This window comes from Cygnus atratus, chromosome 23, assembly GCF_013377495.2.
Source record: "Cygnus atratus isolate AKBS03 ecotype Queensland, Australia chromosome 23, CAtr_DNAZoo_HiC_assembly, whole genome shotgun sequence".
Lineage (NCBI taxonomy): Eukaryota > Metazoa > Chordata > Aves > Anseriformes > Anatidae > Cygnus > Cygnus atratus.
Window position 1 is genome coordinate 5,878,835 of NC_066384.1, and position 24,815 is coordinate 5,903,649.

General features: G+C 56.9%; 2 protein-coding genes across 3 annotated transcripts; one reads left to right on the plus strand and one right to left on the minus strand.

Moving 5' to 3' along the window:
* Nucleotides 1-189: 189 nt before the first annotated feature.
* ZCCHC17 (zinc finger CCHC-type containing 17) lies at nt 190-16,371 on the plus strand. Of its 2 annotated transcripts, XM_050715149.1 has the most exons (8): nt 190-228; nt 310-420; nt 1,568-1,625; nt 2,667-2,767; nt 4,420-4,511; nt 4,932-5,032; nt 6,205-6,353; nt 15,472-16,371. In XM_050715149.1, exons 2-8 carry the CDS (start codon nt 379-381, stop codon nt 15,646-15,648), a joined length of 720 nt encoding a protein of 239 aa, XP_050571106.1. In that variant the 5' UTR covers nt 190-228; nt 310-378; the 3' UTR covers nt 15,649-16,371. The 2 variants fall into 2 exon arrangements, with proteins under 2 accessions (XP_050571106.1, XP_035421029.1); XM_035565136.2 differs by lacking the exons at nt 190-228; nt 310-420 and adding an exon at nt 734-1,091.
* A 1,178-nt stretch (nt 16,372-17,549) lies between these two features.
* On the minus strand, nt 17,550-21,132 carry FABP3 (fatty acid binding protein 3). Its single transcript, XM_035565138.2, has 4 exons — nt 20,928-21,132; nt 19,994-20,166; nt 17,946-18,047; nt 17,550-17,842 (listed from the first exon to the last, which is right to left on the minus strand). The coding sequence occupies exons 1-4, from the start codon at nt 20,998-21,000 to the stop codon at nt 17,789-17,791; spliced, it is 402 nt and encodes a 133-aa protein (XP_035421031.1). The 5' UTR covers nt 21,001-21,132; the 3' UTR covers nt 17,550-17,788.
* Between the last annotated feature and the right edge of the window lie 3,683 nt (nt 21,133-24,815).

Genomic DNA, 24,815 nt, shown 5'->3' on the forward strand with positions numbered 1-24,815 from the left:
GCCCGCCTCCTCTTGACGTCCCCTCCGGCGCGCCGTGGCGACGACGAAGAGGCGCCGGGCCGCCGGGCGCTCCCCTGGCGCGGATTGGCCGCGCCGAGCAACGCGGGTGGATCCCATTGGGCAGCGCTTGGCGCCCGCCAGTATGGGGCTCAGGGATTGGCTGGGTGGAAGGGAGGGCCGGCGGGTGAGGGCGGGGCGGAGGGGGCGAAATGGCGGCGGCCGGGGGCGGTGAGCGGGGGTGGGCCTGGGCCGCTCCTGCGCCTTAATTAGGGAACGAGCTAGTTAATTAATTAGCTGGTGCTCTTCAAGGTGCCGCTGGCGCTGGGGCGAGCGTGCGGTGAGGCGAGCCGCGGGGCTGCGGAGGGCGCAGGCGGAGGGATGGAGGCGCTGCCCGAGCTCTACGCCATCTTCCGGGGAGAGGTGCGGGGCGCCGGGGGGCCCTGAGGGGCCGGGCCGGGCCCTGAGGGGCCTCGGGGGGGCCCTGAGGGGCCTCGGGGGGGGGGGGTGGGGCCTCGGGGGGGGGGTGGGGCCGGGCCCTGAGGGGGCCTCGGGGGGTTCCTGGGGCCGTCTTTGTGCTCAGTCAGCCCCGAGGTTAGGGGGAGCCTCGGCGTGCGGTTGCTCCCTCGCACTCCTGCGTATTTACCGCGCTAATTTTACAGGAAAAATCACCTCGCGGTGCGCTTCGGCGTCCCGTGGGGGTGCTCAGAGGGTGATTCCTGGCCTTACCTCTGCTGTTCTTTTTTAGCTCTTTGAGTAGCAGAGCGTACGGTTGGCATTACACCGATACAGTCAGGGGCTTTGTATGTTGGGGTCTCAGCCTGGAACAATCCTTTTGTAGAAGGAAACTCCTTTGCCTTCCGTCTGTGACGCGGAAGTTCACTGCCATAATTAGAAAATTATTTTAATTCTCCAGGAAAAAAGTTATAGGAAATTAACTTTCAATTGCATAATGCTTTACCTTATTTTCTTGTAACTGTTACAACGAACTTGAAGCCTAAAGGCAGGAAAGTAATGGACTTCTTGTAAGTCAGCTTGCTGTTAACGGAGGTTGACTATGCATTGCTGGATTCAGGACCACTTCCCAGTTCTCGGTATGTCTCATGCTTTGACTTTATCGGTCTGGGCTGAGAGTTGGAAAGTCACGGTGAGGTGTGGAGCTGGTTCCCCACTCTTCATTCGTCCCAGGAGGCTGCGTAACCTTGCCTGTAAAATTGTGATGCAAATTAAGTTGGGTTGCAGAGAAAACGTAGGGACTGCTGAATTTTCTCTGAAATATTTCCTGCTCCTGTACCTCACGTAACGTCACTAATGTTAAAGAAAATCAAGCCTCTTGTTTTAAAACATATGTTCCTGGCTGTTTACACACACAGCTGTACACACATAAGACACCTGCTGTGCTTGCCTTGCTGCCCTGGAGCTACCGAGCGCTGCTCTCTAACCTCCGATGCCCCAAGCAAAGGAAGACTGGGAACCACGTGGGGTTTTTGTGCATGTGCTGACCTGTGCTCTGAAAGGAGGTGTTTTAGGAAGGGCTTTCCTTTAAACGTTGTGTTCATTTTCTCCACAGGTGGCGTCTGTGACAGAATATGGGGCATTTATAAAAATCCCAGGCTGCAGGAAGCAAGGTTTGTTTCTTTTATTCCCGCTTGGTTTCACGTTGATGTGTAGAAGCCAAACAGCCAGCTTCAGAATGAAGACTTGTCGTTTTCTAAAAAGCTCAGAAAAAGGGTTTTTAAATTAGGAAGAAATGGAGGTTCTCAGTGTTTAGAGTTTAGGTGGTGCCTTTGCGTGAAGAAGGAAAAGACTCAGTGCTCTTTAAATGTGCCTTTTTGGTAACTTTGGTATATTTTAGAGAATCGTTTCGTGGTGTTGGACAGACACTAGAGAATTTCTACAGCTTCATAGTTTGTACCGCTTATTTCTTTAATTGCTAATTTGAATGAGTTTAATGAAAACTAAAATGAAGCTCAAATAAGACAGCGGTTCTGACTTAAGTTTTAAAGCTCTGCTCGTGCTTGTGGGAAGCTTGCAGAATAAAAGAAACTAATTTTACAAAAGGAGCAGCTTAAGCTTGGTGTTCTGTTATTTGCCGGAGGCCCACAAGTAACCACTTCTCTGTCGTCCTAACGCGCCCAGTTACTTCAGTGCCAGTTCTAATAAAGGGTTTTGGACCGAAGTGTGGCTGCTGGGGGGAAGTTGCCTTGAGGTGCAGACAGGCCTTAAATTGTGAGCCAAAACAGCAAGGTGCTTCCATATTTACCGTTTTTTTTGGTAACCCTGTGGCCCATGTGGGTTATTTGTGCAGATTGGACATGAAGCGTTCTGGCTGCGTGACCTCGCAAGCACAACGGAAGATCGGGGCAGCCGTGGTTTTTAATGCTTCTGACACTGCCAGCACTGTGTTGGGTCGCTGGTGCGTGAAATGTCCTCTTTGTTCTCCGTTGATCACACACCTCTAGCAGTAAAAAATTCTTGAGCGTGCACCCTCAACATATGTATGTTGCCTTATAAATGATGTGTGTGGTATTACTCTACTTCTGTACGTCATAAAACATAAAAGCAGAAATTAAGAGAGGAGGAGCTGAAGATGAAATAAACACTATTACGTCTTTATTTGTTAATGGTGCAAAAATACGTTCTCTTTTTTCCTCCCAAATTGCGACCAGGCCTTGTTCATAAGACTCACATGTCTTCCTGCCGGGTGGATAAGCCCTCGGAGATAGTGGATGTCGGAGACAAAGTATGGGTGAAGCTTATTGGAAAGGAGGTAACGTTAATTCTCGCTTCTTTTGTGCTGTGTAGATGAAATACATTGTGGTGAAGTTTACCGCAAGAACAATGAACTACGAACGTCTGTGCACAGTGGCTGTGTGTTCCTGTCACTTTGTCAGGGGTACGACGTGTTGATTTTTACCAGTGGCTGGGTTCTGCCTGCCTTCACGTGTGGCTTTGGGCACTGGGTTTCTGTGACTCACAATAACGGAGCTCGGGAAAAGGGACTTCATAAAAGCTTTTGACCTGCAAGCAACAAATCCGTCCCTTTCTGTGTCCGTGCACCCGTTCTCAGCCATCGCTGTGTGATTTGGTAGCTGAGTGAGCAATTTGTGAGAATCCCAAGCTAAGAGTTAGTAAACAGGGTTCAGTAACTGCTTTGAGAGACAGGCCTGTTCTTAGATGATGTGATGTTTTGTTTTGTTTTTGTCCTTTCCAGGAGGGCATCGTTGGCAATGAATTAGGCCTGGGGGGGAGAACTTTTTTTTCTTTGAGAGATTATTAAATCTATATCTGTGTATGATTTTTTTGTTTCCTACAACCTACGCTGCATTTTATTACACAAACATGACAATAAGCACGTCTTCTCTATTTAAAGCTTACTTGGAACAAAGACTAAAGACTCTTGCTTTGGTGAGCCATGGAAGCAAAGAAAGATGACTGTTCAGGAGCATTCAGTTCAGAGCTGCACAGGTTTTTGCCTCTTTAGAGGTCTTTTCGAAAAACGGTGATGAGGCTGATGTACAAAACTAGGACGTAATTTTGTGTGAGGTAAGGGAAAAGGGTCGAGAACGCTTTAGTCTCCTTTACAGTAGAGAACGGATGTATGAAAGACTTCACAGACCCTTTGTAGCCATCTGCAGTGTACATTTCTTTTTAATATTGTTTTTATAAATTTCTATCAAACAGCTGTTTTCTCGGTCTGGAACAGTTGTTGGGTTCCTGGTCTCTGTTGTAGAGGCAGAAGCATGTTGGAGAGGTGAACAACAGAAGAGTTCATTGTTTGATTGCCTGCAAATAACCGCATAGAACTCACACGTGAACAAAACAAAAGCCTTCAATAGCAGCACTGGTGAAAATGCAGGAGGTTGTGAGAGAGGCTTCAAGAGAAAACGTCCAACCTTTGCACTTGCTTCTAAAGCAGTGCTGTCGTGATCAGGGGCTTATTAAGATTCAGAAGATGCTAGCTCCTAAAACGGGTACTTAGAACGTTTCCAGTCTCATATAGATATGGAAAAAGAGGTGTGTGGATGTGTGTATATGTGGATATGCACGTACCGCTACATTTTTCAGAATGTGAGTCAGCCAGAGCGCCAGTCTGGGGGAGCTCCCTTGCAGTTGATTTGCTGGAGAATTGTAGCAAAGCCTCCAAACGTGCACGCTTTTCTCAAGCACGAGTTTGGTCATATGGAAAGCAGAATCTGAAGAGATTTATAATTTGATTTTATTGTTTATGAAGCTGTTAATCAGAATACTCTACAATGTTAATACATCTATAGGATAAAAAGAACAAAATCACTTTCATGTAGTATCCTTTTCTGTGTCTTAGCTACTAACTGACAATTTCATTCCTTCTCTGCAGGCCTCCAGATGGATTGTATTCATGAACACCACTGTTATTTACTCTTCTTGTTCCATGTCTTCCAGATGAAAGATGACAAACTGAAGCTTTCCCTCTCCATGAAGGTTGTTAACCAAGGCACAGGAAAAGACCTTGATCCGAACAATGTTGCCCTTGAGTAGGTAAATCTACTGAGTTCAGCGTGGCGGGTCAGGCGGGTTGCTACTACCTGCTTTCCCTGGCCTTCATTCCCGGCCCTCCTGCCGTACTTATCTGCTGCGTCCTCCCTCCCTTGGAGGGTGAGGGGGTTCTTCCCGAGCCCCTGGGGGATGCCGTGGTTGGGAGGAGGGCTGAGTAAAGGAGCTGCCTTGGTTGTGCTGCTTAGAGGCTGGCAGAGCTGCAGCAGATGACGGCGTAACGTGCTGCTACTGATGGGGTTTATACTAATGTATAGTTGGTTGGCTTCGTTCTTCGGTTTAGCTTAGTGGTGCTCTTAGAGCAACATTTGGAGGGGGGAAAGTCTTTAGATTGTGCCTATGTAAATCTACAGGACTGAAGCGAGGGTGGATTGAAAGTGGAACTTTCCTTCTCTTTCCAGTCAGGATGAGAGGAAAAAACGCATGTTCAGGGACTACACTAGTCAGAAGATCACGCTTGAAGCTGTCTTGAACACTGTGTGCAAGAAATGTGGCTGCAAAGGTATGTTTTTGTAGGGTTTTGTTCTGTTGTCTTGCCACGTAAGGACTGAATTTTGCTTTAGAGTGCCTCTCTTAGAGGAGAGCTACGTTTTTCATCACTTGTTATGCACAGGAAAGACTTAGCTAAACTCCTTTAAAAAGATTTGTTTCTTAAAGTTGTGTCCCTGGCCTTTCTGTGAGGAACAGTTCTGCTGAGTACAGGTTCTTCCTGTGTTAAAGCCTCTCATAGCCGAGGCTTTGTTCCAGTTCTGCATGTTAAGAAATAAACGTGTGCCTTCACCAAACCATTTAACGGTGGTCAGAAAGGTCAGTGGAAAGGACTTTGCATTGTGTTCCCAGCTAATCAGCAAGCTTGTGAGCAGCTGTTTTAGAGCTGTTTTAGAGCTGCTCACAAAATTAAGTATTTTTACTAGGTAAGTTTTGTATTTTGCCTAGTACAGGAACGAGGAGTTGGCTTACGTGGTGCTTTTGCAAGATGCTGAGGTGTAAGGTAGTCTTTTATATGTGTAATTTTTGCTGCACCCTACTTGTTGTAGAGCAAGTGGTTAAGCTGGAGCTGGTGCTGTTTTGGAGAAGGTTTATCAAGGCGGCTGTTAAACACCAGCATGGTTCTGTGCAGTGGTAGATAACTGTCTTTAAAGTACCGTTCTAAAGAAACCCCAAAACTTTAAACTAGATTCTGCATGTTTCCAGTCTGCTTTTTACTGACGCCTGCTCAGAACAGGCAGGCAGATGCTGTCTATCTGCAGTTTCTGCCACCACTATTAGTAGATCAGCTTTGAAGCCTTGAGTAAGAAGGGCAGAACTAGAGTGAGCTGTCTCCTTAGGTGTTTGTGGCTTTCATCTCACCTGCTGGATGTCTGTCCCAGCAGTCCCTTCCTCGTGTGCTTTAGGATTCTGCTTAAGCCCTCACCCAGATTTCCCTGTTCAGACAAGTGTCTTAGCTTTGCCTGGTGAATCTTTCCAGAATGATGTGTGTTGCACTTGCTCTCCTGTCTTGTTTAATTAGGGCATGTTAAAGTTGTAGAAATGCTTGGACAAAAACCGTACAGTGTGGATTCCTGTAAGGTGACTAGTAATAAGGTGGTTGTTGGCGCCTCAGGTGTCTGAAATGCAGCCGCACGAAAAAAGCGTGTGGGAGGAGGGGTTGCAGCTTCAAACGCTGTTTTGCAGGTCACTTTGCCAAGGAGTGTTTCATGCAGCCTGGGGGAACCAAATATAGCCTGATCCCAGAAGAGGAGGAAGAGGAGGTGACAGCAGCAGAATGTGAAAGGCACAAAAAGAGCAGCTTGACTGATGATTCTTCAAAGAAAAGGAAAAAGGTATGAGGTGCCCTACTGCTGACCTGCAAAAGTGAGCCGGATTGGTCTGTCGTGATACATCTGTGATTTACCACAGCAATGCAGTTACGAGCGGGCAGTTCTGGGCTGAGGAAGTGGCTCAGGTCTGTGCATGTGCTGTAGCAAACCAGGAACCTCTTCTACAGGCTCTAATAGTAATTCTTACACTTCCTCCTTTTATTCTTGTCAAACCGTCCCTCAGATGGCTTTGTGCTATTATATAGGTATAATAATGCACAGCTTCCAAAAGAGTTTCTTTACAGGGAGAGGGGATTTTTTTTTCCCTTGTGTTCGTGAGGCTCAGTAGAGCTTGTGTGGGTTTCCTGAATTTCTGTGGTTCTTGTCAATAGCCCTCCTCTGTCTCTTTGCTCTTATTCTATCAACTTTCTTTAATCAGAACCAAACACCCACTGCCGCCTTGCTGCAGCGCGTATCCTGACCCAGGCTGTGTGACGTGAACTGGGCTTGTCTGCGTGTGCCGGGCTAAAATCAGGGTTTGTGTTTGCCCAGGGAGCCTGCTCCATTCCCAGGCCATAAAGCTATAAAGTTCCAGGGATAAGAGAACTCTTACGTTTTGTGTCTCTGAGTGTGTTTGAACTCTGGCTTCAGAGCGTGTTGGTTTTAATGCTTAAAAAAAAAAAAAAAGGAGGGGAGACCCGAATGCCAAACAGGAGTCCGTGGTGCTCTGTCTTATTACACAGAAGTGAGTGTTCCGCTTAGAGACTTCAGCAAGGAAACCATTTTGTTGGCATCCTTCACAGCTTGAGTCCTGCTCTCAATTACACTTCCAGAGCTTTTCAATTTTCTTTCCTCCCTCAGCTCTGTGCCGTGTCCCCTTTTCTGGAGAGGGTCAGCAGCCAGGAAAGGCGGTGAGATTTCCAACGTTTAGAAACAGGTTAGGCTGAAGAAGGGGAAAACGTCGGCAGAGGTGGTGAGGTGTGGTGCAGCCTTAGCTGATCTTCCGTGCGTTCTGCCAGCAGGAGCGGCACTTTCCTTTTCACAAGGACTGTGCTAGTAATCCGCTGGCAAGAACAAACTTCTGAGGGCTTAGTTCTCATAGGCTTGCTGTGCTGGTGGGGGATGCTGTAAATGCTGGCTACAGGGAAAGGGGGAGTCAGTGTGTTTCGATGGCAGCACTCGGATCGTGACTTCCAGTCGTGTTTTTCATTGACCGTTTGGTTTCCGGCACCTCAGTACACTCTTACTTGAGAGGGGAGTAGCTGGGACTGCAAGTTGTGACTGCACCAGAGCAGGAGCTGGGTGTGTGGTGGCTTTCCTTGCCTTAGCCTCTGGTCTTTGGCGTACCTGTCTGTCCCAGAGTCAGTGCAGAGCCAAGTTGGTGTTAATTTGGTGCTTACTCTGCAGCTCCTGTTTGCCCAGTAGCGCTCTGAATAGCCGATCCAGTTGTGAGAGCAGGGTCTCACTCGGTCCTGGCACCTGGTTCCATCCCGAGGTGTTCTTTGTGTCCCTGCTATGTAGGCGTTCATTCAAGAATGCCTTGGACTTGTCTGTGGGGTGTCGTTGCTCTGCAATGTAGAATACACGTTTTTCTTCCTGTTCTGATCTCGGGAGCAGGCAACTGAGCTGAGCTCGCCCTCAGACCCCAGCCTGACCCTGACCTCTCTGGGCTCCAGAGGTTGGTTTCTGTCCCGCCGTGGTGTGGTGGAAGAGCAGGGTGCTGGTAACACCTCCGCAGGGCTGGCTTCTCCTGCCTCGGGTTCTCCTCCCTCTAGGAGTGATGATGGTTTATCTGGTCATGGCTCGCTCTGCCTTGCAGCGTAACTGCTATTTAAATGGTACAGGGAGAAGCTGTACTGGGAGGTGCACAAATAGTGCTTTGTTGTATCGGTGCCTGCCCACCGGGGCAGGGATTCCCTGTGGAGTCTTGCCCTACTGACACTACAGGATATGTGGGTCACTGTCCTAAACTTGTTACTGGTTTTTTTCAGCTGTGGATTTACAGCCTTCCCTTACATGTTGCTTCTTCCTTTGATCTCCTCCCTTCTCAAGGAGGAGATCAAACGTTTTCAGATGTTTTCCAGCACTGGAAAACAAAACTTGCGAGCTTTCTGGAGGCAGGATGTGGGATCCTGAAATGAATAGCTCCCTTGTTGTCTCGGGTGCCTGCTGTGATCTTGTCTGGGAGCCACTGTGTGCTTCCCTGCTTGCCCGGAGCACCGAGAGGGTTTGCACGGGATAGGAGTAGCTGGATCTACCTAGTGACAATTGCCTCGCTGACCCCTTCCCATATGAGGTTTGTAACAGATGTAGCAGTTATATTTTTTTAATGAGAAGATAGCTTCCTGTCTACCAAGGATCTGTTTGGTGTCATAATAATAGCACCAATGCTTCTGGCTGTTCGTTATCAGCATTTTCTGAGCCCTTGATTTGATGCATCCTTGCAGTTCCTGGGTGCTCTCCCCTCTCCTCAGAGACTCCTCAGGGAGATGCTCCGGGGTCCTTGCTCTCCCTGTTCTGTCTGCCTGCCATCCCCATGGTCGCCATCGTCGGTAGCTTAAGCCCAGTCACTGTGTGGCTGCCCAGCGCTGGCGTTGGATCCTTCCTGGTTGGAGAGGTCTGCTTTGCTGCTCTCGTCAGTTTGTAGGACTCCTGGGGAAATGATCTCAAAGGCCCACTGAGGGTTTTTGTACCAGTGGAATCTCTTCCATGCCACAATGGAGATACAAAGTTCTTCAGTTCTCTGCTTTTCTCCTGCCCGAACCCCCGAGGGACAGCTGGAACAGTTCCTGGCACAAGAGTGGGCACAAATCTCTCTCCTTACAGGTGACCACGTTAGTTCTGGGCACGTGAGAGCGCTGTCCTGCCTCCCGTAGTCGGAGAGAAGGCAGGGGCTGGCAGCAGAGGCCGAGCTGCTGCTGCCACAGCGCTGTGCGGAACTACAGAGAGCATCGGAGGAGCCTTTGACAGCTGTGCAGGCACGTTGCTGCGTCCCTTTCGCTTTTAACTCCGTGGGTCACCGGGTGAAGGAGCTCCTATGGGAGGCACGTTGCTGCGTCCCTTTCGCTTTTACTCTGTGGGTCACCGGGTGAAGGAGCTCCTATGGGAACACGGCAGCGTGCCCGTGCTGAGCCTGCGTAGGAGGGAGGCGTGCTGAGAAAAAACAAATCCTTCCGATCCTTCTCTCCTGTCTGCTGAGAAAAGAGCTGCTGCTTCAGCACTAGCAGGAGCGCCTCTTACTCGGCTCTTGCAGAAAACGCCCCGTCTGCTCAGAGGCATTGATTAACCTGGCCCCGCTGTAGCTTTGGGATGGGCGTTGGAGTTGCGTGGTGAACGTGACCTGCGACAGCGTGTCGGCAGCCTCTGCTGCTCTTTCTGCCATGTGAAAGTTTTCCATGAGATCTTGCACGTGGTTTTTTTCCCCACTTAAAGCCACACCTCAAGAAGTGTTTGTTCAGTGACCTGTGGCTCACCCAGTCTTAATCCGTCCTCACCTGTAGCTAGTACTCGTTTCACAAGTTCTTCAGTGGCACTAGTTTAGGGCACGGCAGAGTCGTGCTCGCTCTCTTCACACGAGACACTTTTCTCTTTAACGCCCTTGTCCGTCTCTGACCTTTGCTGTATTTATTTAATGGCCATAGCCTGGATTCTTCTCATCAGATTAATTCAAGCTGGAATGGAATAATACAGTTGGGTTTACATAATTCATCTCTCTTCTCATTAAACTGAGAGGTGGATTTTTTTGTTGCTGTTTTTGGATAAACCTAGAAGGAATACTGGCATCTCTGTGGAGAGGCAGGTGGACGTATATCTGGAAATTTATTCTCCTCTTTTCACAAGGACAGACGTAAAGTCTCTAAATAAAACCATAACCCTGCAAAGAGCTGGTGAAAAATACTTCTTGGAGAGTTCTGGGCACTCCCCTCTTATCTCAAAATCGAATACTTCTAGAAGGAATGAGCTGTTGCTACATTCCTAGAACGTAGCCCTGAGCACCTTTCCTTGCAAAGGACAGGAAGCAGCCCGCTGGGCTGATGTGGGCCCTCCTGGTAGGGGCTGCTTCAAAACACCTACGGCAATAGGCAAGCGTTATCGGGCTGAGGCTCAGCTCTCAGCACAGCTCTTGTATCTGAGGGATTTCAAAGCGGATCATGCTCAGTTTTGGTAGAATTGTAATTGTTAACCAAATTGAGCAGGACCTACAAAGAAGTGTAACGGTCTTCGTGCTCCGCCGTCCCTCTATGAGCATCGTGGTTTTGTTTTTTAATTTATTTTCTTTCCATTTGGAGTCTGCCTGGGCAGAACTCTCTCAGGATGTTCACACACTTGCAGTGTTTGCAGTGCTGGGGGAGTGGCTGGGTGCGCCTGAGAACCGAGCTGAGCCTGGCTTCATCCATCAGCAGCAAGCCCTCCTGGAGACCTGTCCCCAGCTCTGGGCGTGGGGAGGCTTTGCTGGTGCTGAAGGCAGAATTTGGGCTTGAACCTTGGCACTGAGGTAGAACCCAGGGAAGGGCTCCCGCCTCCACGCCGGTGTTTCCTGGTGAGCTGTGTGACCGCCCAGCAGGCGCAGGAAGGCGGCCGACGCCAGCCCGTCGGTGCTGCGATGCCAGCACTTCAGAGAAGTCTGTAGCCTAACGTCTTCTCCTGCGTTGGTGTGAGTGTTTTGGCTGAAAAGCGTCCCCAAAACATCCACGTGTGTGCTGCTCCCTGTGGTCCTGAAGGGACCGATGTGACATCCTGTCTTGTCTTCAGCCTTCACATGCTGAGAAAGTTTCCCAAGCTCTGGAATGATGCTCCGTTAGCCTGAGGTCCGCTCAGACTTTCTCACCATGTGCACAGACTGCAGAAGCTTGAGAAAATTCTCCTTGCTGCCTCCTTTTCCCTGGAAGATTTAACTCTTCCCAGTCCTTAGAAGATGATGGTAGGGCTCTGCTTCTCCCCTGGCTGTGTGGGTAGGGAACTTTGCAGTGAGCTTGCTTTTGCCCCACAGAAAAGCAGGCTGCCAGACCTCAGTTATCGTAACGCTGCTGTGGGGCTCCAGAAACTGACACCTGCCCCAATTCTGCCAGGTGTGTGCTCAGCTCAGCCTCTGCTCTCTTCCCTGGGTCCCAGAGGACTCTGCTCAACGTCCAGCTCCACGCCGTGCCTTGTCTTTGCTAGTGTGGCTCCCTAAAAGAGTCGTTCTGCTCGATATTGAATAAGCCACCGGCTCTCTTCCTTCTTTGTCCTCGACTGATAGCGTGCAGGTGGTGCTGTGCCGTGCAGCCCGTGCTACACTGATGTCTTCAGCTGGGCTGCTTGTGTGCCACTGTAATAGGAGAGTGTTGGTTTTAGACGGAACGTGTACAGACTTCTGCCTTCCTGTAAGCCAGTAAATTAATCTTCATGTGGAAACTGCTCTTGCCTGGAAGTGGCCGAAGCTAATGGAAGAAATGTCTCATGGGGAGGAGGGGGAGAGCCCAGCCTTCTCTGTGCTCTCTGCGTTGAGGCACTTTTTTCCCCAAGCAGCCTTAAGACGGCTCGTCCTTCGTGGTGTGGCACTGGAGGGCTACCAGCAACCGAGAGAAATACCCCGTAAGAGCACCCCTAAATCCAGCGTGGGCTTGGCTCTGACCTTCTCACCTGCCTCGGTGAGCTGCCTGAGCACCTGCAAGGCAGCAGCAGCCGCAGCGGAGTCGGGATGTGCAAGTCATCGCAGGGGATTTGGTCCCCGTCTTTGCCTCGCTTTTTGTGCTGAGCTCAGCAGCTGCTCCTGGCAGCCGTTTCTGACGGCTGAGTGCTGGTTTCTGAGCTCGCAGCATGCGGGTGAGGGAGCACTCGGCGCCTTTCTCAGCCTTCCTCCGGTGAAGCAAGTCGTCTTCAGGTGAATGGTTTCCAGTTTTCAGCTGAGGCGGATGTTCTCCCCTGGGTGGGGTGGGTGTGTAGCAAGCCTTGGGCAGCGCCGCAGGCACCCGAGGGAGGTGCAGTGACTCAGGACGAGCACAGGACCGGCGTCAGCGCCGGGTTCAGCCCTTCAGCGCCCAGCTCGGTGCCTGGTTATGTTGGAGCAGGTGGAAACGCTTCCCCACGTGAATCACTCCGGCTTTGTGCAGGTGTCCGTGGCTGATTGCTGCTGTTCCCTTCACCTTCCCGTGCGTTCCTGCCCTCTCCCTCGGCTTTCTGCTGGGTTGGCTGGGGCTGTACAGAGCAGCTGGCCGAGGGGGAGGCCTCCCAGAGGACTCGTTGTGCCTGTCGTCCTGGGCCTTGCACAACTGGGCCTTTGGGCTCGCTGCTGCTTTTGGTTTCCTCGTGAAATGGCCCGATCGGCCCCGCCAAGGCCTCTTCCAGTAAAACTCTGCGAGCCCAAGGATGACCTTGAAGTCACTGGGAACACTCGGCAAAGAAAAGCAGCAGAGCTGGTGGCTTGGGGGCTCCAGGCTTCTCCTGTTACACTCCTTTCCGCAGCGGAATGCGAAACATGTTTTATATGACAAAGGCTGAGAGTGTTGTGTTTGGGACTGCCTGACAGCTGTCCATCTCCCCGAAGCCTGGGCAGCGCTGTGCTCCCAAAACAGCATCGTTCAGCCTCTCTAAATTAGAGGTGGTGAGGGGGGAATGGGGCTTTATTGTCTGGCTTACCAAGGCTCCTTTTCCTGGTCCAGAACTCCACCAAAGTGAGCGCCCTGGGCTCTTCCCACCTGCTGGCAGAGGCTCAGCAGACTCGCTGCTGCTGACAGCTCAGCCTTCCGGAGGCAGTGCCCAGCTCTGGCTGTGGCTCCTTGCTCACGCTCCGTGGTGAGGTTGTTCCCACGAGCTCACTCTCACTCCAGCTGTGTTTATACAAACCCACGCTGCGGTTCGGTGCTTCCAGGGGAGGCCGTTCCTCGGGGGCCCACGCGTGGGGAGCGCAGCGCTTGTTAACTGAGGCGGGGTGACAGAAGTCCAACTAACCTTCACGGAGTAAAGGTAAAGTGTGCGTATGGGGAAAGGAGCCGGACTACAGCTGGGAAACATCCCTTACCTAGTACAGCTACGTGTGTCGCTTGGGCCTGGCTGCGCCGCTATTGCAGAAGATACTGCGTGCTGGCTTGCAGCGCGTTTGGGAAAACTGACCCCAGACCTATGTGTGCGGGTCCAGGGCAGTTGGCGCGCACGTAGCTCCCTGCAAGCAAAGCACCAGCGCACGGCTCAGAGCAGGAGCCTTGCTGGCTGGGCTGCGTTCCTTGCTGGTGTTGTCTAAGCCCATCGCAGGCGCTGGCCCCTCTCTGCTCCGTGAAACCGGAGTTTGCTTCTTTCTTCGTGTCCTTTTTACGTCCTTGAACTATAATAATAATTCGTTGTACCCGTCTGCCAGGGAAGGGAAGGCTTCTATTCAATGCTGATGTGACTGTGGAAGAAATGAGTGGATCCTTATTGGAGGCCGGTAGTGCTGGAACCTTTACGGCTCTTGGCAGACTCGGTTCGCTTTCCAAAATACTACATCGTGGACACGCTCATCTGCGTGCTGCTTTAGTTTATTTCCCAGAATCAAGGGATGTTAGAGAAAACACCTCTCTTTTTCAAGATGATCGTGTATTTTTCAAACCATCTTCCGGAAATATACCTGAAAAAGACTTCCCTCTTGCTCCAGGAGCTGGTTTACCTGCCAGTGTCGTGGCTGTTCAGGGAAATAGAAGGGTGAGTTGAACTGTGATCAGCTCTGGATGTTTGCCGGTCGATGCCCAAAAGCAGACCGTGCCAGCTGCTGCCTGCCGAGCAATTTGTTTCCCCGTTTAATGCAACCTCCTGGAAATGGGTGTCCCTCCCTCTGCCAGGATGAGAGAGCCGATGTCTCCTGCTCAGACCTGGCGTCGTGCAGCAGGCGGCGTTCACGGCGGTGCCCCCGTCCTTCTCCTCCCCGCTGGTGCCGGGACCGTTCGGTTTCTGCTGGTGCCGCCTGCAGGGCGGTGGAGCAGCGGGCGGGGCAGGGCTGGTGCCTGGGCTGTGTGCGTGCTCTCTGTGCAGCTGGATCAGGTCCTCCCCCCTCAGTACTGCTGTCTAATCACGTAGATATAAATGGCCATCCTGTGGTGTTAATGTCTGTCTGCCTTGGGATTCTCGGCCTGCTGAGATTTCAGGAGGTGGCGGGCTGCAGTACTGATTTCAGAGTAATCTGTGCTTGGTGGCATTGCAAGATGCCTCAAAATTGAGAGTTCAGATCCCTTTCCAAGCTCTGTACGAGGTTTATTGCAGCGCCACGTGTTCTCTTTCTGCACGCACTGGTAGGGCTCTCCAGCTCTGTGCAGCTTTTGCTTCAGGGCTTCACAGAAACGCAGCCTGGGGGCTCGGTGATGCCCCGACCCCTGCCCGCACGTGGATGTGTGCAACTTGTTTTGAGATTGTGCAAAGGGGGTGCTTGCTAAAGAGCACTTTCCTCATCCCAGCCCTCCTCTAGGGAGGGCCGAGGGAAACTGGGTGTTGGAAAAAGCAGTTTCGTGCCCTGGGGGCGGGAGGGCTGGTGTGGGATGCAGCCGTCCGTGGCTGCTCTCAGGCTGAAGGGCCCTGCGGGGCAGTCCCTGCCCTCTCTCAGAGGATCCCAGGTGTAACTGTGGTGGTTTAAGGTTTCCGGACTGTTCCTCTGGTGTTTCAGCAGGCGTTTCTTGGGTTTTCAGCTGCGCTTGGGCTTTGCAGCGAGGAGAAGGGTGTGCTGTTAGCGCTCCAGTGCATTAGCGCCCATTTCCTGGCAGGCTGTGGGCCGCTGCTGCTGTGGGGAAGCGGGGACAGCGCTCGCCTCCAGCTGGCTGCGTTAGAAACCATGTCATTGGCAAAGGGCCTCATCCTGCCAGCCCCTATAAAAAGGAGCAGCCTTAAATAATGGAGTGCGCTCTGACTCTGGAGGGATGGCGAGGGCGTTCTCCTTGCGGTTTGAGCAGCAGTGCTCAGGTTGGGGTTGGCATTTTGGGAACCCCACCTCTGCGGTGCGGCGCCCGCTGCAGCTGTGGGCTCCCACAGGTGCTTACGTCCAGACCACCTGGGCAGAGGCTGCGTGCGTCGTCCTGCGTCAGAGCAGGCTCAGCCCTGCCACAGCTTTTCGGGCTCTCGTGACGGCACGTGGCTCGGTGCCCTGGTGAGCGCAGGTGATGGTTTTCCCACGTGCAAGGCTTTGTTCTGCTTCGTTCCGTAGGAGAAGAAGAAGAAAAAGAAGCACAAGAGTAAGCAGTCCTCCGAGTCTGACTCAGACAGCTCTGACTCGGACAGCGACGGGGCTCAGCCAGCCAGCAAGAGGGCCAAGCACTCGGGGAAGACCAGCAAGGCTCAGAAGAAGAAGAAAAAGAAGCATAAGAAGAAGACCAAGGAGTGACCGGGCGGACAGGGGCACCGGTATTGTGAATCCCTGGAATATACTGTTGGGAGCAAGCAGGACTGAATCGGTGTGCTTCTCACACCAAGTCACGGAGATTCCTTCTTCCAAAAGTAACATTGAGCCCGTGCTGCTGAAGTTGTTGATGTTGCTGTAAGCTTTCCTATTACCTTAGACGTGGGCTGCCATTTTCTCCCACCGAGGCCAGTGGCCATACCTGCCCAAACAGGCTGATTGCACCCGTTCATCAGCAGCTCTCCTGTCCTGTAGCCTCCTGTCCGGCCGGGTGAGCTGCTGCCGGGCTCCTTGCACAGCGTCAGGCAGCCGCCCCGAGCCCGTGTGACATCAGCCCTGATCCCGTTGCCTGCACAAGGTGGAGCCGCGCTGCCTGGCCGCGCTCCCAGCCCTGCTGCGTGCACACGTGCTGCTGGCTCAGAGCAGCCGCGGGGACCGATCGCAGCCCCGACCGACGCCGTCGCTGCAGAGCAGCTCAGAAAGGGCCCCGCTGTCTCTGCACTTGCCCCTTTCCCAGCTCAAGGCGTCGGTAACCCTGCCTGGAGGGGGTTGATTCATGATTTGGTCTTGCTACCCAAACCCTCCCCCTGCCCTGTTCATTTTGTCTGTAAATATTGAGAGTGGGAGAGTAAGAAGCAAATTGGTGAGTGGAGATATTTTAAGTAAACATTAACTGTGGTGTATTTGCTGCCTTTGTAAAGGATGGAAAATAAATCTCTCAAATCTCCAGTTGTACTTTGTACTGTTTTTTTCTTTTGTATGCCCCACACTTCGTCTTGAGCAGTGGATGAAAGGGCAGCCTCCAAGCTGAGCACTGCCTGCATCAGAGGGGACGTGGCTTGTGTTAAGAGCCTGTGGAGGTTCCCTGGGGGTGGCTGTGAGGACGTGATCCCCCCAAGAAGCCCTGTGGAGCAGGTGGTGGGGCTCACGGTGCCTTTTGGTTATGACCTGGAGGAGTGACCGCGGTATCAGTCTCGTTACTGGAGCTGGGGGTCAGGGGAAGGCAGCCCGGAGGGCTGGGGCAGCCCTGCAGTGCTCTGCAGCTGCTCGCTCCAGCTTGGTGACCTCAGAGGCAGCCTGGAGGGTGCAACTCATCCCTTCCTGGGGCGGGTGTTTGAAATTTGGAAGGGGGTGGCTGAATCACTGGCCTCGGGCTCTGAGGGAAGTGAGAGCGGCACTGGGAGCATGCCATGGCCCCACACAGCAGCTAACGCAGCGGGAGGGCTCAGAGCTCGCTGGGGGCAGCCGCCCCGCGTCCCTGCACTTCGCTGAAACCGGGCCACGTCCCGTGCTGCTTGCCCAAATCCCAACCTGGCAGGGCAGGACTGGGCTGGGTGCGGGGGTTTGGCCCCTGGGCTCCCCCAGCCCAGCCTGCCTTCGGGCTGCTCCCGTCCCATGCCAGGACCCGGCGTGCTCTTGACCTTGACTCCCTGGGTGCCCCGCGGTCAGGCACGTCACATCAGCTGATGCTTTGGCAGACAGCACCCAGCCGGGTTAGTGCTGGAAAGATCACTTCTGCTGGCATGGCGCGTGCTCGTATCCTGAATGATTTATAGCGGAGCTGCCACCGCGGTTAACTAATGTTCCCCCCGAAAAAGCCGGGCTGCGTGTCCATCTGTCACTGCTGCCGCGGTGGCAGCGGGTGGCAGAGACCCCGGGTGTGTCGCACGGCGGGGGCTGCAGTTCTTATCCCACAGAGGGCTCGTTTTGGTCCTGTCTGTTGGGCAGTGGCTGATGCAGGGCTTTTCCCCCACGAGGGTGGTTGAACTGTGGGTGAGGTGTTCGCAAGACCCATGGGTGCCCTGGGAGAAGGCAGCACACACTGCACAGTTTGGGTTTGTATGCCAAAAAGCCTTTTTTTTTCCCACATACACCGGTCACAGTGCTGTAACAACATCGCTTTTATTTTTCCACGTGGGTTCTTCCATTAAAAAAAAAAAAAAATCCAGGAAACACAACACCCCAACCCCGACCAGCCCCGCGAGACCGCAGCATCGGGGCGACGCGGCCCCGAGGGGTTCGGAGGGCTCCGGCACCGCGGCGAGCCGTGCGCCGCGCGGGGGGACAGAGGCAATTCGGTGATGGATCTGGCACCGGGTGACGGGCAGGGAGCTGGGCTCGGCGCCTATGTCGCCTTCTCGTAGGTGCGGGTGGAGACGACGCTGCCCATGGTGAGAGTCTGGGGGCAAAGACGGAGCAGGGAGGTGAGCACTGGGGGCTGCACCACGTGCAGCGGGGGGCCTTGTGCAGCCCCGGATCTAAAATCCTTTTTATTTCCTTACCAGAATCAACTTCCCGTCCTTCAGCTCCCGCACTAGCGATGTCTCCTTCCCCTCCCACTTCTGCACGTGGACCAGTTTGCCTCCATCCAGCGTGACCACAGACTGTGGAGAGAGAGCAAAACCGCCGTGACCCTCGTGCCCATGCTCCCAGCTGCCTCGTCCCTGCACCCAGGGGAGTGCTGGGGTGCCTCCGGGCGCTGCTCTTCCTCCTGCGGGGCTCAGGGACCGGCTGCGGGTGCCTCCTGATAGCCCTGGGTCCTGCCCTAGTGCTGGCATCCCACCTGGTTTTGACAGCACGGGCCGCATCCTGCCCTGGCCTCCAGCTGGGTCATGGCCCCGGCTGCCCCCGGCGAAGCAGAGGGCACCAACAGCCCCAGCGCGGGCACTGAGCGGTGACCCTGCCCTCCCTGCCCCGCGGCTGGCGCAGGGAGCCCTGCCCAGGGCCGCATCCTGCTCTGGAGCTGGGGCGCCAGGACCTGTTCCCTGCCATTCCCGCGCTGGTTCCAGTGCCGGAGGCGATCAAAGGGGCGGTGCAGGGACCCGCGCGGCTGTGGGTGCTTTGAACCGGAGCGCTGCCTCCCCCCAGGCTGGCAAGGGCTTTTGGGGGGGGGGGGGCTGAGCTGGCGAACAAGCCCCTGCTCATCCGGGCTGCTGTTTGCACAGCCGCTGCTGTTGACTCAGCCCCAAGAGCCCGGCCGGTGCCAAGGTTAGCGTGACAGCGGGCTCGGCTGCGCCGCGGGGCAGCTCGGCACGGGCGGTGGCACCGGCTGCCTGGCCCCATCCCGCCCTGTCCCCCTTCGCTGCGGTGCTGCCCCGCTGCTCGGTGGCACCGCGGGGCTTCCTCCGCCTCCCGGTGGCATTTCTCAGCTCCAGCCCAGGGGACTGCGTGTCCCCAGCTGCCCCAGCCCCTGCAGCCTCTCGTCCCCTTGCGAACCCTCCCGGGCACCCAGCGCTGCTGCCCTCCTGGAGCTCAGGCACCCGGGGACTGAGCTTGGCTTGTCCCATGGCTCGTGTCCCCGTGCTGCACGGGGCCCCCTGCACCTCGCTGTCCCCGTGGCTTGGGTCCCTGCAGCCTGTGGCATGGGTTCTTCCATGGGTTGGGGCCCCAAATGGCTTGGGTCTCCCCATGGTTAGAGTCTCCCCATGCTTTGGGTGACCCCACGGTTTGGTTCTTCCCACACTTTGGGTGCCCCCGCTGCACAGACGTTCCAGCAGCTCGGGCGCCCCACAGCCCGGGTGCCCCACAGCCCCGCACCCCACACCTCTTGGGTCCCCCCCACTTTGCTTGCTCCTGGCCTCAGGGCACCCCACGGCACATCAGCTCCCTGCTCAGCTGCCCGGGGGCTGCCAGCCCGGGCCCCCGCGCTATTGTTTGCCCTCTGGCCGCCAGCCGAGGGGCGTCTGAAGGGCACGTCCCTGGCTGCTACACCCGTCCCTGCCACACACCAGCAGCCAAAGTGCTTCTAGCATAGTTTCCACCAGCCCGAGCGGAGCGGCCGTGCGTTTGCTGCGGAGCCATCACGAGACGGAGCGGGCAGGTCGGTTACAAACAGTCGAAGCCGAGCGTGGAAACAGCTCCCAGGGGCCAGACCTGGGCTCTGCTGCTGCCCTGGTCCCCCTGCAGGAGGGGCGGCCCTGGGGGGGCTGAGCGGAGCAGCAAGGCGGAGGACAGGGGCGTGCAGCTGGGTGTCTGCCCGGCACTACCGCCTTGCTCGCGCTCACCCTGTTTCATCCCATCCTCCCCCTGTACCCAGCCCTCGCGCCTTCCTCCCCGCGGCCCCCGGCTCAGGAAGGCGTTTTGTGTCCAACGAGCCCTGTGGGGGCCCCCGAATCTCTTTTGCAACACCACCACCCATCTCAGCAGCTCTGGGCGCCGGTTGCGGCATCGCCTTCCGCAAAATCCCCGCTGCAAGCGGGGGCGAGGGCGGGGGGGGGGGGGGAGGTGGCTGAGCGCCGGGCCCTGGGGGCCACTGTTCCAACGGGGAAAAAAAGGAGGGAGGGAAGGAGACCCCCGGCGTGCCGGGCTGGAAGCAGCGCACAGCCCTCACCTTGACGTGCCTGTCGTCGGCCGTGGTCTCGTCGAACTCCTCGCCCAGCTTGAAGCTGATCTCCGTGTTCTTGAAGGTGCTCTGGGTCTTCACCGTCACCTTGTCGCCCGCCACCTCGATGATGGTGGTGGGTTTGGTCAGCCCGGCCATCTGCCTGGTGGCGAAGCCCACGCCTTTTTTTGGGGGGGGGGGGGGGGGGGGGGGACAACGATGCAAAAGAGGGGGGGGGTGAGGCGGCGGGGCAGGATGCGGCCATGCCTGCCTGCATCGCCCCAGAGCCTTCCTGGGCTGCTTGCTCCTGGGAGGGGGGCACGGGGCTGCTGCCCACCGCATCCCCAGGGGGACCTGCTGGGGGGGGTGGGTCAAGAGGGGGGTTCCTGGGGGTGCTGGCATCGCTCGGGGCCTCATCCTGCACCAGGAGCTGGTAACGCTGGTGCTGAGCAGGGCGGGGGTGCAGCCGCTGTGTCCCCCCCCGGACCGCTCCGGGGCTGCGGGCTCATCCCGCCCGGGGCTGGGGGCACCCCCTGCACCCCCCGGGGACACCCCCTCCGCCCCCCTGCTGGAGGCTGCCCGGGGGGGGGGCTTCACCCGCTCCCATCCCCCCTCCCCCGCACGGCACCGGGCTGGGCTCTCCCATTTATATTTTGATTTATTTTTATTTTATTTTTTTATTTCCCCCCATTGCAGCCCCGCAGAAGGCAGCGAGCCCCTCGGCCGCACCCCGCTGGGGAGGCTCGTGCAAGCAAGCAAAAAAATCGATAATAAATAAATAAATAAATAAATAAAGGTGGGGGGAAAAAAAAGGAAAAAAAGGGGAAAAAAAGGGAAAAAAGGGGGGGAAAGGGGGGGAAAAAGAGGGGAAAGGAAAAAAGGAAAAAAAGAAAAAAAAAAAAAGCGATTTCCGGGCTGCCGAGCCGCGCAGCCCCCCACTCACCCAGCGCCTTCATGTACTCATCGAAGTTGGCCGTGTCCACCAGCTTCCAGGTGCCCACGAAAGCCTCCACCATGGCGAGGTCGCGCGTGTCCCCGTGTCCCCGTGTCCCTGTGTCCCCGCGGCCCTGTGTCCCCGGCCCCGTCCGCGCCGCCGCGCCCGCAGCTGCCGCCCAGCGCCGCAGGCTCCTTAAATACCGTCCCCATCACATGATGGGGAAGAGGCGACGGGCTCCAGAAATACCCCGGCGGGGACGGGCACCGCTGCCAGCCGCCACCCCCGGCCCCCCCCCGGCAGCCCCCGGTCCCCCCCCGGGCACGGCGCCCCCCTGCACGCTGCGGTCGTGAACGCGCGTGGGGCTCCGGGGGGGGGGGGGGGGGGGGGGGGCGCCGGGCGCGGCCGGGGCGCTGCCAGCAGCCGTGTGCTGAGGGTGGCGTGGGCCCCGAGTGGGGAAACTGAGGCACGGGGCGTGGGGTCGGGTGTCCGTGGGGACACCGTGACCCCGTCCCTGCTCTGTGCCCGCGTGGGGGGGGGGATGCGGGTGATCGCGGCGGGGCTCTGCGTGGGGGGGACACTGGGGATCAGAAAAGCCGTGTCCCTGCTCCCACCCCCAACTCCTATTTAACACCTTTTGGACCCCAAAATCGGCCCCAGCCCTGGGGTCCCAGCCCCACTGGGCTCAGGCTCATATTTCTGCAGCCCCGTGGGTGCTGCCCCCCAGGACAGGGTCCCCACTCGTGCCTCGCTGTTCCCACGGGGCTGGTGACATCCGTGCGCGCCCCACCGCGCCCCCCCTGCCTCAGGCTCCGGTTGCAGCCTGCCCGGGGATCGCTGTGGCAGTGGGATTTTGTGTCCCCTGCCCCACTGGGCACCCGGCCGGGCTCAGCTGTCACAGCTCACGGGGGACGAGCCTCCTGCTGCCACCCTGTCCCTGCCAGCGGTGCCCTGCGGTGACAGCTCCGGGGATCCCGGCGGTTAAAGTGTCCCCAGCCCAGAGCCAGACCCCTGCTGGGCCCCCCCACGTGGGGTTGGGTGGCTGACACCTCGGGGACACGTTTGTCCCAGGAAAGGGGTGAGGGCAGAGCCGGGGGGTGGGGGGGGGGAGGCGGGTCAGGCTCCTCCTGTGCAATTTCGGTCCATGGGGTCATGGGGTTTGGGGTCCGGGTGGGAGGCGTTGGGTGTCCCCAAGCCCCTGCACTGCAATGGGCATCGGGGGCAAAGTGACCAAGTCTGGGTGAGACCCAGGGACACTTGGTCCCTTCCCCCGGCCCCAGGGTGTCACCGCAGAGACCCAAAAATAGCTGGGGGCTCAAGTTCAGCCTCCTCCCAAGGGCCCCGGGGAGGGCTGTGAGTGGGAGCCCCTGTCCCCTGGGGAGGACGGACAGCAGCCCCCGTGGGGAGGGAGAACACACGGCGCGTGGCTACACGGAAAATGCGCACAGTTTATTACCCAAACCAGTCCTCATGAAGTCGACCAGCCGCCCCCCACGGGGCTCAGCGCTCTCTGAACACCCTGGTCCTGGTGCCGCAGGGTGGGGACAGCCTGGAGGGGACAAACAGGGCAGGGGGCTGTCACCTGTCCCTGCTCCCCCCCCCCCCCCCAGTGCTGTCCCTGGGCACCAGCGTGCCAAATCCGCACAGCCCTGGGCTCCGCACGTGCACCCAGCCTTCCCTCGAGGCAGTGGGATCGTGAGACGTGGATGTGCGCGCGCACAACACCCACGCGCACGGACACACACCCGCTGGAGCACCCATGCATGTGGACACACACCCATGGGGACACCATCGCACACTGACACCACGCACACGGACACCCGTGTGCACGGACACCCACGGGTACGGACACCCACAGGCACGGACACCCATCCACAGCAGCACCCACACACACGAGCACCGACGCAGGTGCACGTCCACACATGGGGACACCGTGGCACACTGACACCCGTGTGCACAGACGCCCACGGGCACAAACACCCACGCACAAGGACACCCACGCACAAGGACACCCACCCACACAGCCACGCAAGTGAGCACCCATACACACGGCCACCCACCCGCAGAGGCACCCATGCCTTATTGCACACTGACATCCATGCACACACACACACGGGTGCAAAAGGTACACACACACACGAGTGCAAAAGGTGCCCACACACGTGGGTGCCCATGCCCCCAGACACTCACTCACAGGAGCACCCACTCGTGCCCACACCCACGGAGACCCACGGTGGCTCTGGGTGCCACCCACCCCGCACGGCTCTCACCCACCCCGACGCTGGGCAGAGCTGGGCTTTAGGTTTTATTTGCTGGTCCCACGGTGACAGTTTTGAGTGCCCCCCCTGGCCGTGCCACCAGCCCTGGGGACAGGCTGCATGGCCTGTCCCGTGCTGCGGGTGGCCCTGGCAGGAGGGACGGGGCGATGAGTGGGGCTGGGGATGCCGAAAACAGCATCGCCGTGGTCACACCATCCAAAATCACCCGCATCCCATGGCAGGGATGTCGCCTTCCCAGAGGGTGGCTTTGCGAGGGGCTCCCAGTGCCTGGGACTTGGAGAAACAGCTGAGGTCCCATCTGCCCCGGGGCAAGGAGCACCCTGGGGTGCTCGGCTCCATGGGGGACCTCTTGGTGAGGTGCTGGCTGCTGGGGGGCTGCACTCTCCGGCCCGTTGATGCCCCCCTCTTTATCCTCAAAAAAAAAAAGTTAAAAAAAAAAAAAAAAATGGATCCTGGATCACCCACTGGAAAAAGGACAGGACACGGACGTGGTACCCAAAACATCACAGTGAACAACACACTCAGACAAACCCCCCCAGGGCTGCTCGTCACGCTCCTGGCGTAGCCCCCCCGGCACGGCCGCTGCCGAGAGGAGGAGAAACGACCCCCCCGGCGCAACCCCTCCGCTTGCTTCTGCCCACGCCATGGCAGAAGATGTCCTCCCGCGGGGCCAATGTCCCCGTCCTCGCCCCCCGGCGTGGGTGTGAAGCGTCCCTCGGTCCCCGTGGGTCCCCGCGCGGCTCCTCTCCCGCGGGGCGCGGGCGATGCTGTGGCTGCATGGCGCCCCGGGAGGGCCAGCAGGCTCCGGCCGTGCCAGGAAAGCTGGGCTGGTGCTCCACGGCCTCCCTTCTCCCCGGCGGTCAGAAACGCGGCCCCGAGCGGGGTTAGGACGTGTCCTTCAGCTCGGGGCTTCGGGGCTGTGGCGGGGGCACCTCCGCGGAAGGTGACTGCATCTCCTGGGAGCTGCCTGTGGTGGGTGGAAGGAGGGCGGTGAGCGGCTCCGCTGCGTCCCCCCCACGTCGCCCCCGGCCCTGCCAGCACCCACCTGCGCTCAGGGACATCTCGGCCAGCTTGAGGGGCAGGTCGGAGGGGCTGACGCCCGCCGGCGAGCCCAGGATGTCGGGCAGGGCATTGCGCCGCCCGGTCCTCCCGGAGGATGCGAAGTCCAGCACTGGCTCCACCTCGGTCATGCTAGCCCTGGAGAGACACCGTCCCCTCCCCGTCAGCGTCCCCGCGGGGTGGTGGGGACCCGGCGAGCCCTCCCCCATGGGGCTGCCCCATCCCCAGCGCCCAGCTGGCAGATTTGGGCACTGGAAGACCCTCTGATTGCAGCATCATGGAGGAAGGGGATGCTCAGGGGTCCAGGACCCTCCACCCTGCCACGTCCCCATCCAGCATCCTTACCGGGCGCCCTCCAGCCTGGCCCGGCTGCGTCTCCGCGGTGCCCTGGGTGCTGCTCTGCTCCCCGGCCTGCGGCTCCCAGGGGCTGTGCGGGGATGGGGGCTGCGGGCTGGGTCCCCCCCAGCTCCAGCCTGCGGGAGGCAGAGCAAAGGGTGAGCGAGAGCTCCTGGCTCGGGAGGGGAGAGGCTGCGTGGCACCCAGCACCCTCCTCCTGCAT

What these genes read in the sequence shown, in the direction of transcription:
- ZCCHC17 (XM_050715149.1), top strand. Translation starts at nt 379, where the DNA reads ATGGAGGCGCTGCCCGAGCTCTACGCCATCTTCCGGGGAGAG. An exon ending in CAAGAAATGTGGCTGCAAAG is followed by an intron (nt 5,033 to 6,204) that starts GTATGTTTTTGT and finishes GCTGTTTTGCAG; the next exon opens with GTCACTTTGCCAAGGAGTGT. An exon ending in CTTCAAAGAAAAGGAAAAAG is followed by an intron (nt 6,354 to 15,471) that starts GTATGAGGTGCC and finishes TTCGTTCCGTAG; the next exon opens with GAGAAGAAGAAGAAAAAGAA.
- FABP3 (XM_035565138.2), bottom strand. Translation starts at nt 21,000, where the DNA reads ATGGTGGAGGCTTTCGTGGGCACCTGGAAGCTGGTGGACACGGCCAAC. An exon ending in TGAGTACATGAAGGCGCTGG is followed by an intron (nt 20,167 to 20,927) that starts GTGAGTGGGGGG and finishes CCCCAAAAAAAG; the next exon opens with GCGTGGGCTTCGCCACCAGG. An exon ending in CCGACGACAGGCACGTCAAG is followed by an intron (nt 18,048 to 19,993) that starts GTGAGGGCTGTG and finishes CTCTCTCCACAG; the next exon opens with TCTGTGGTCACGCTGGATGG.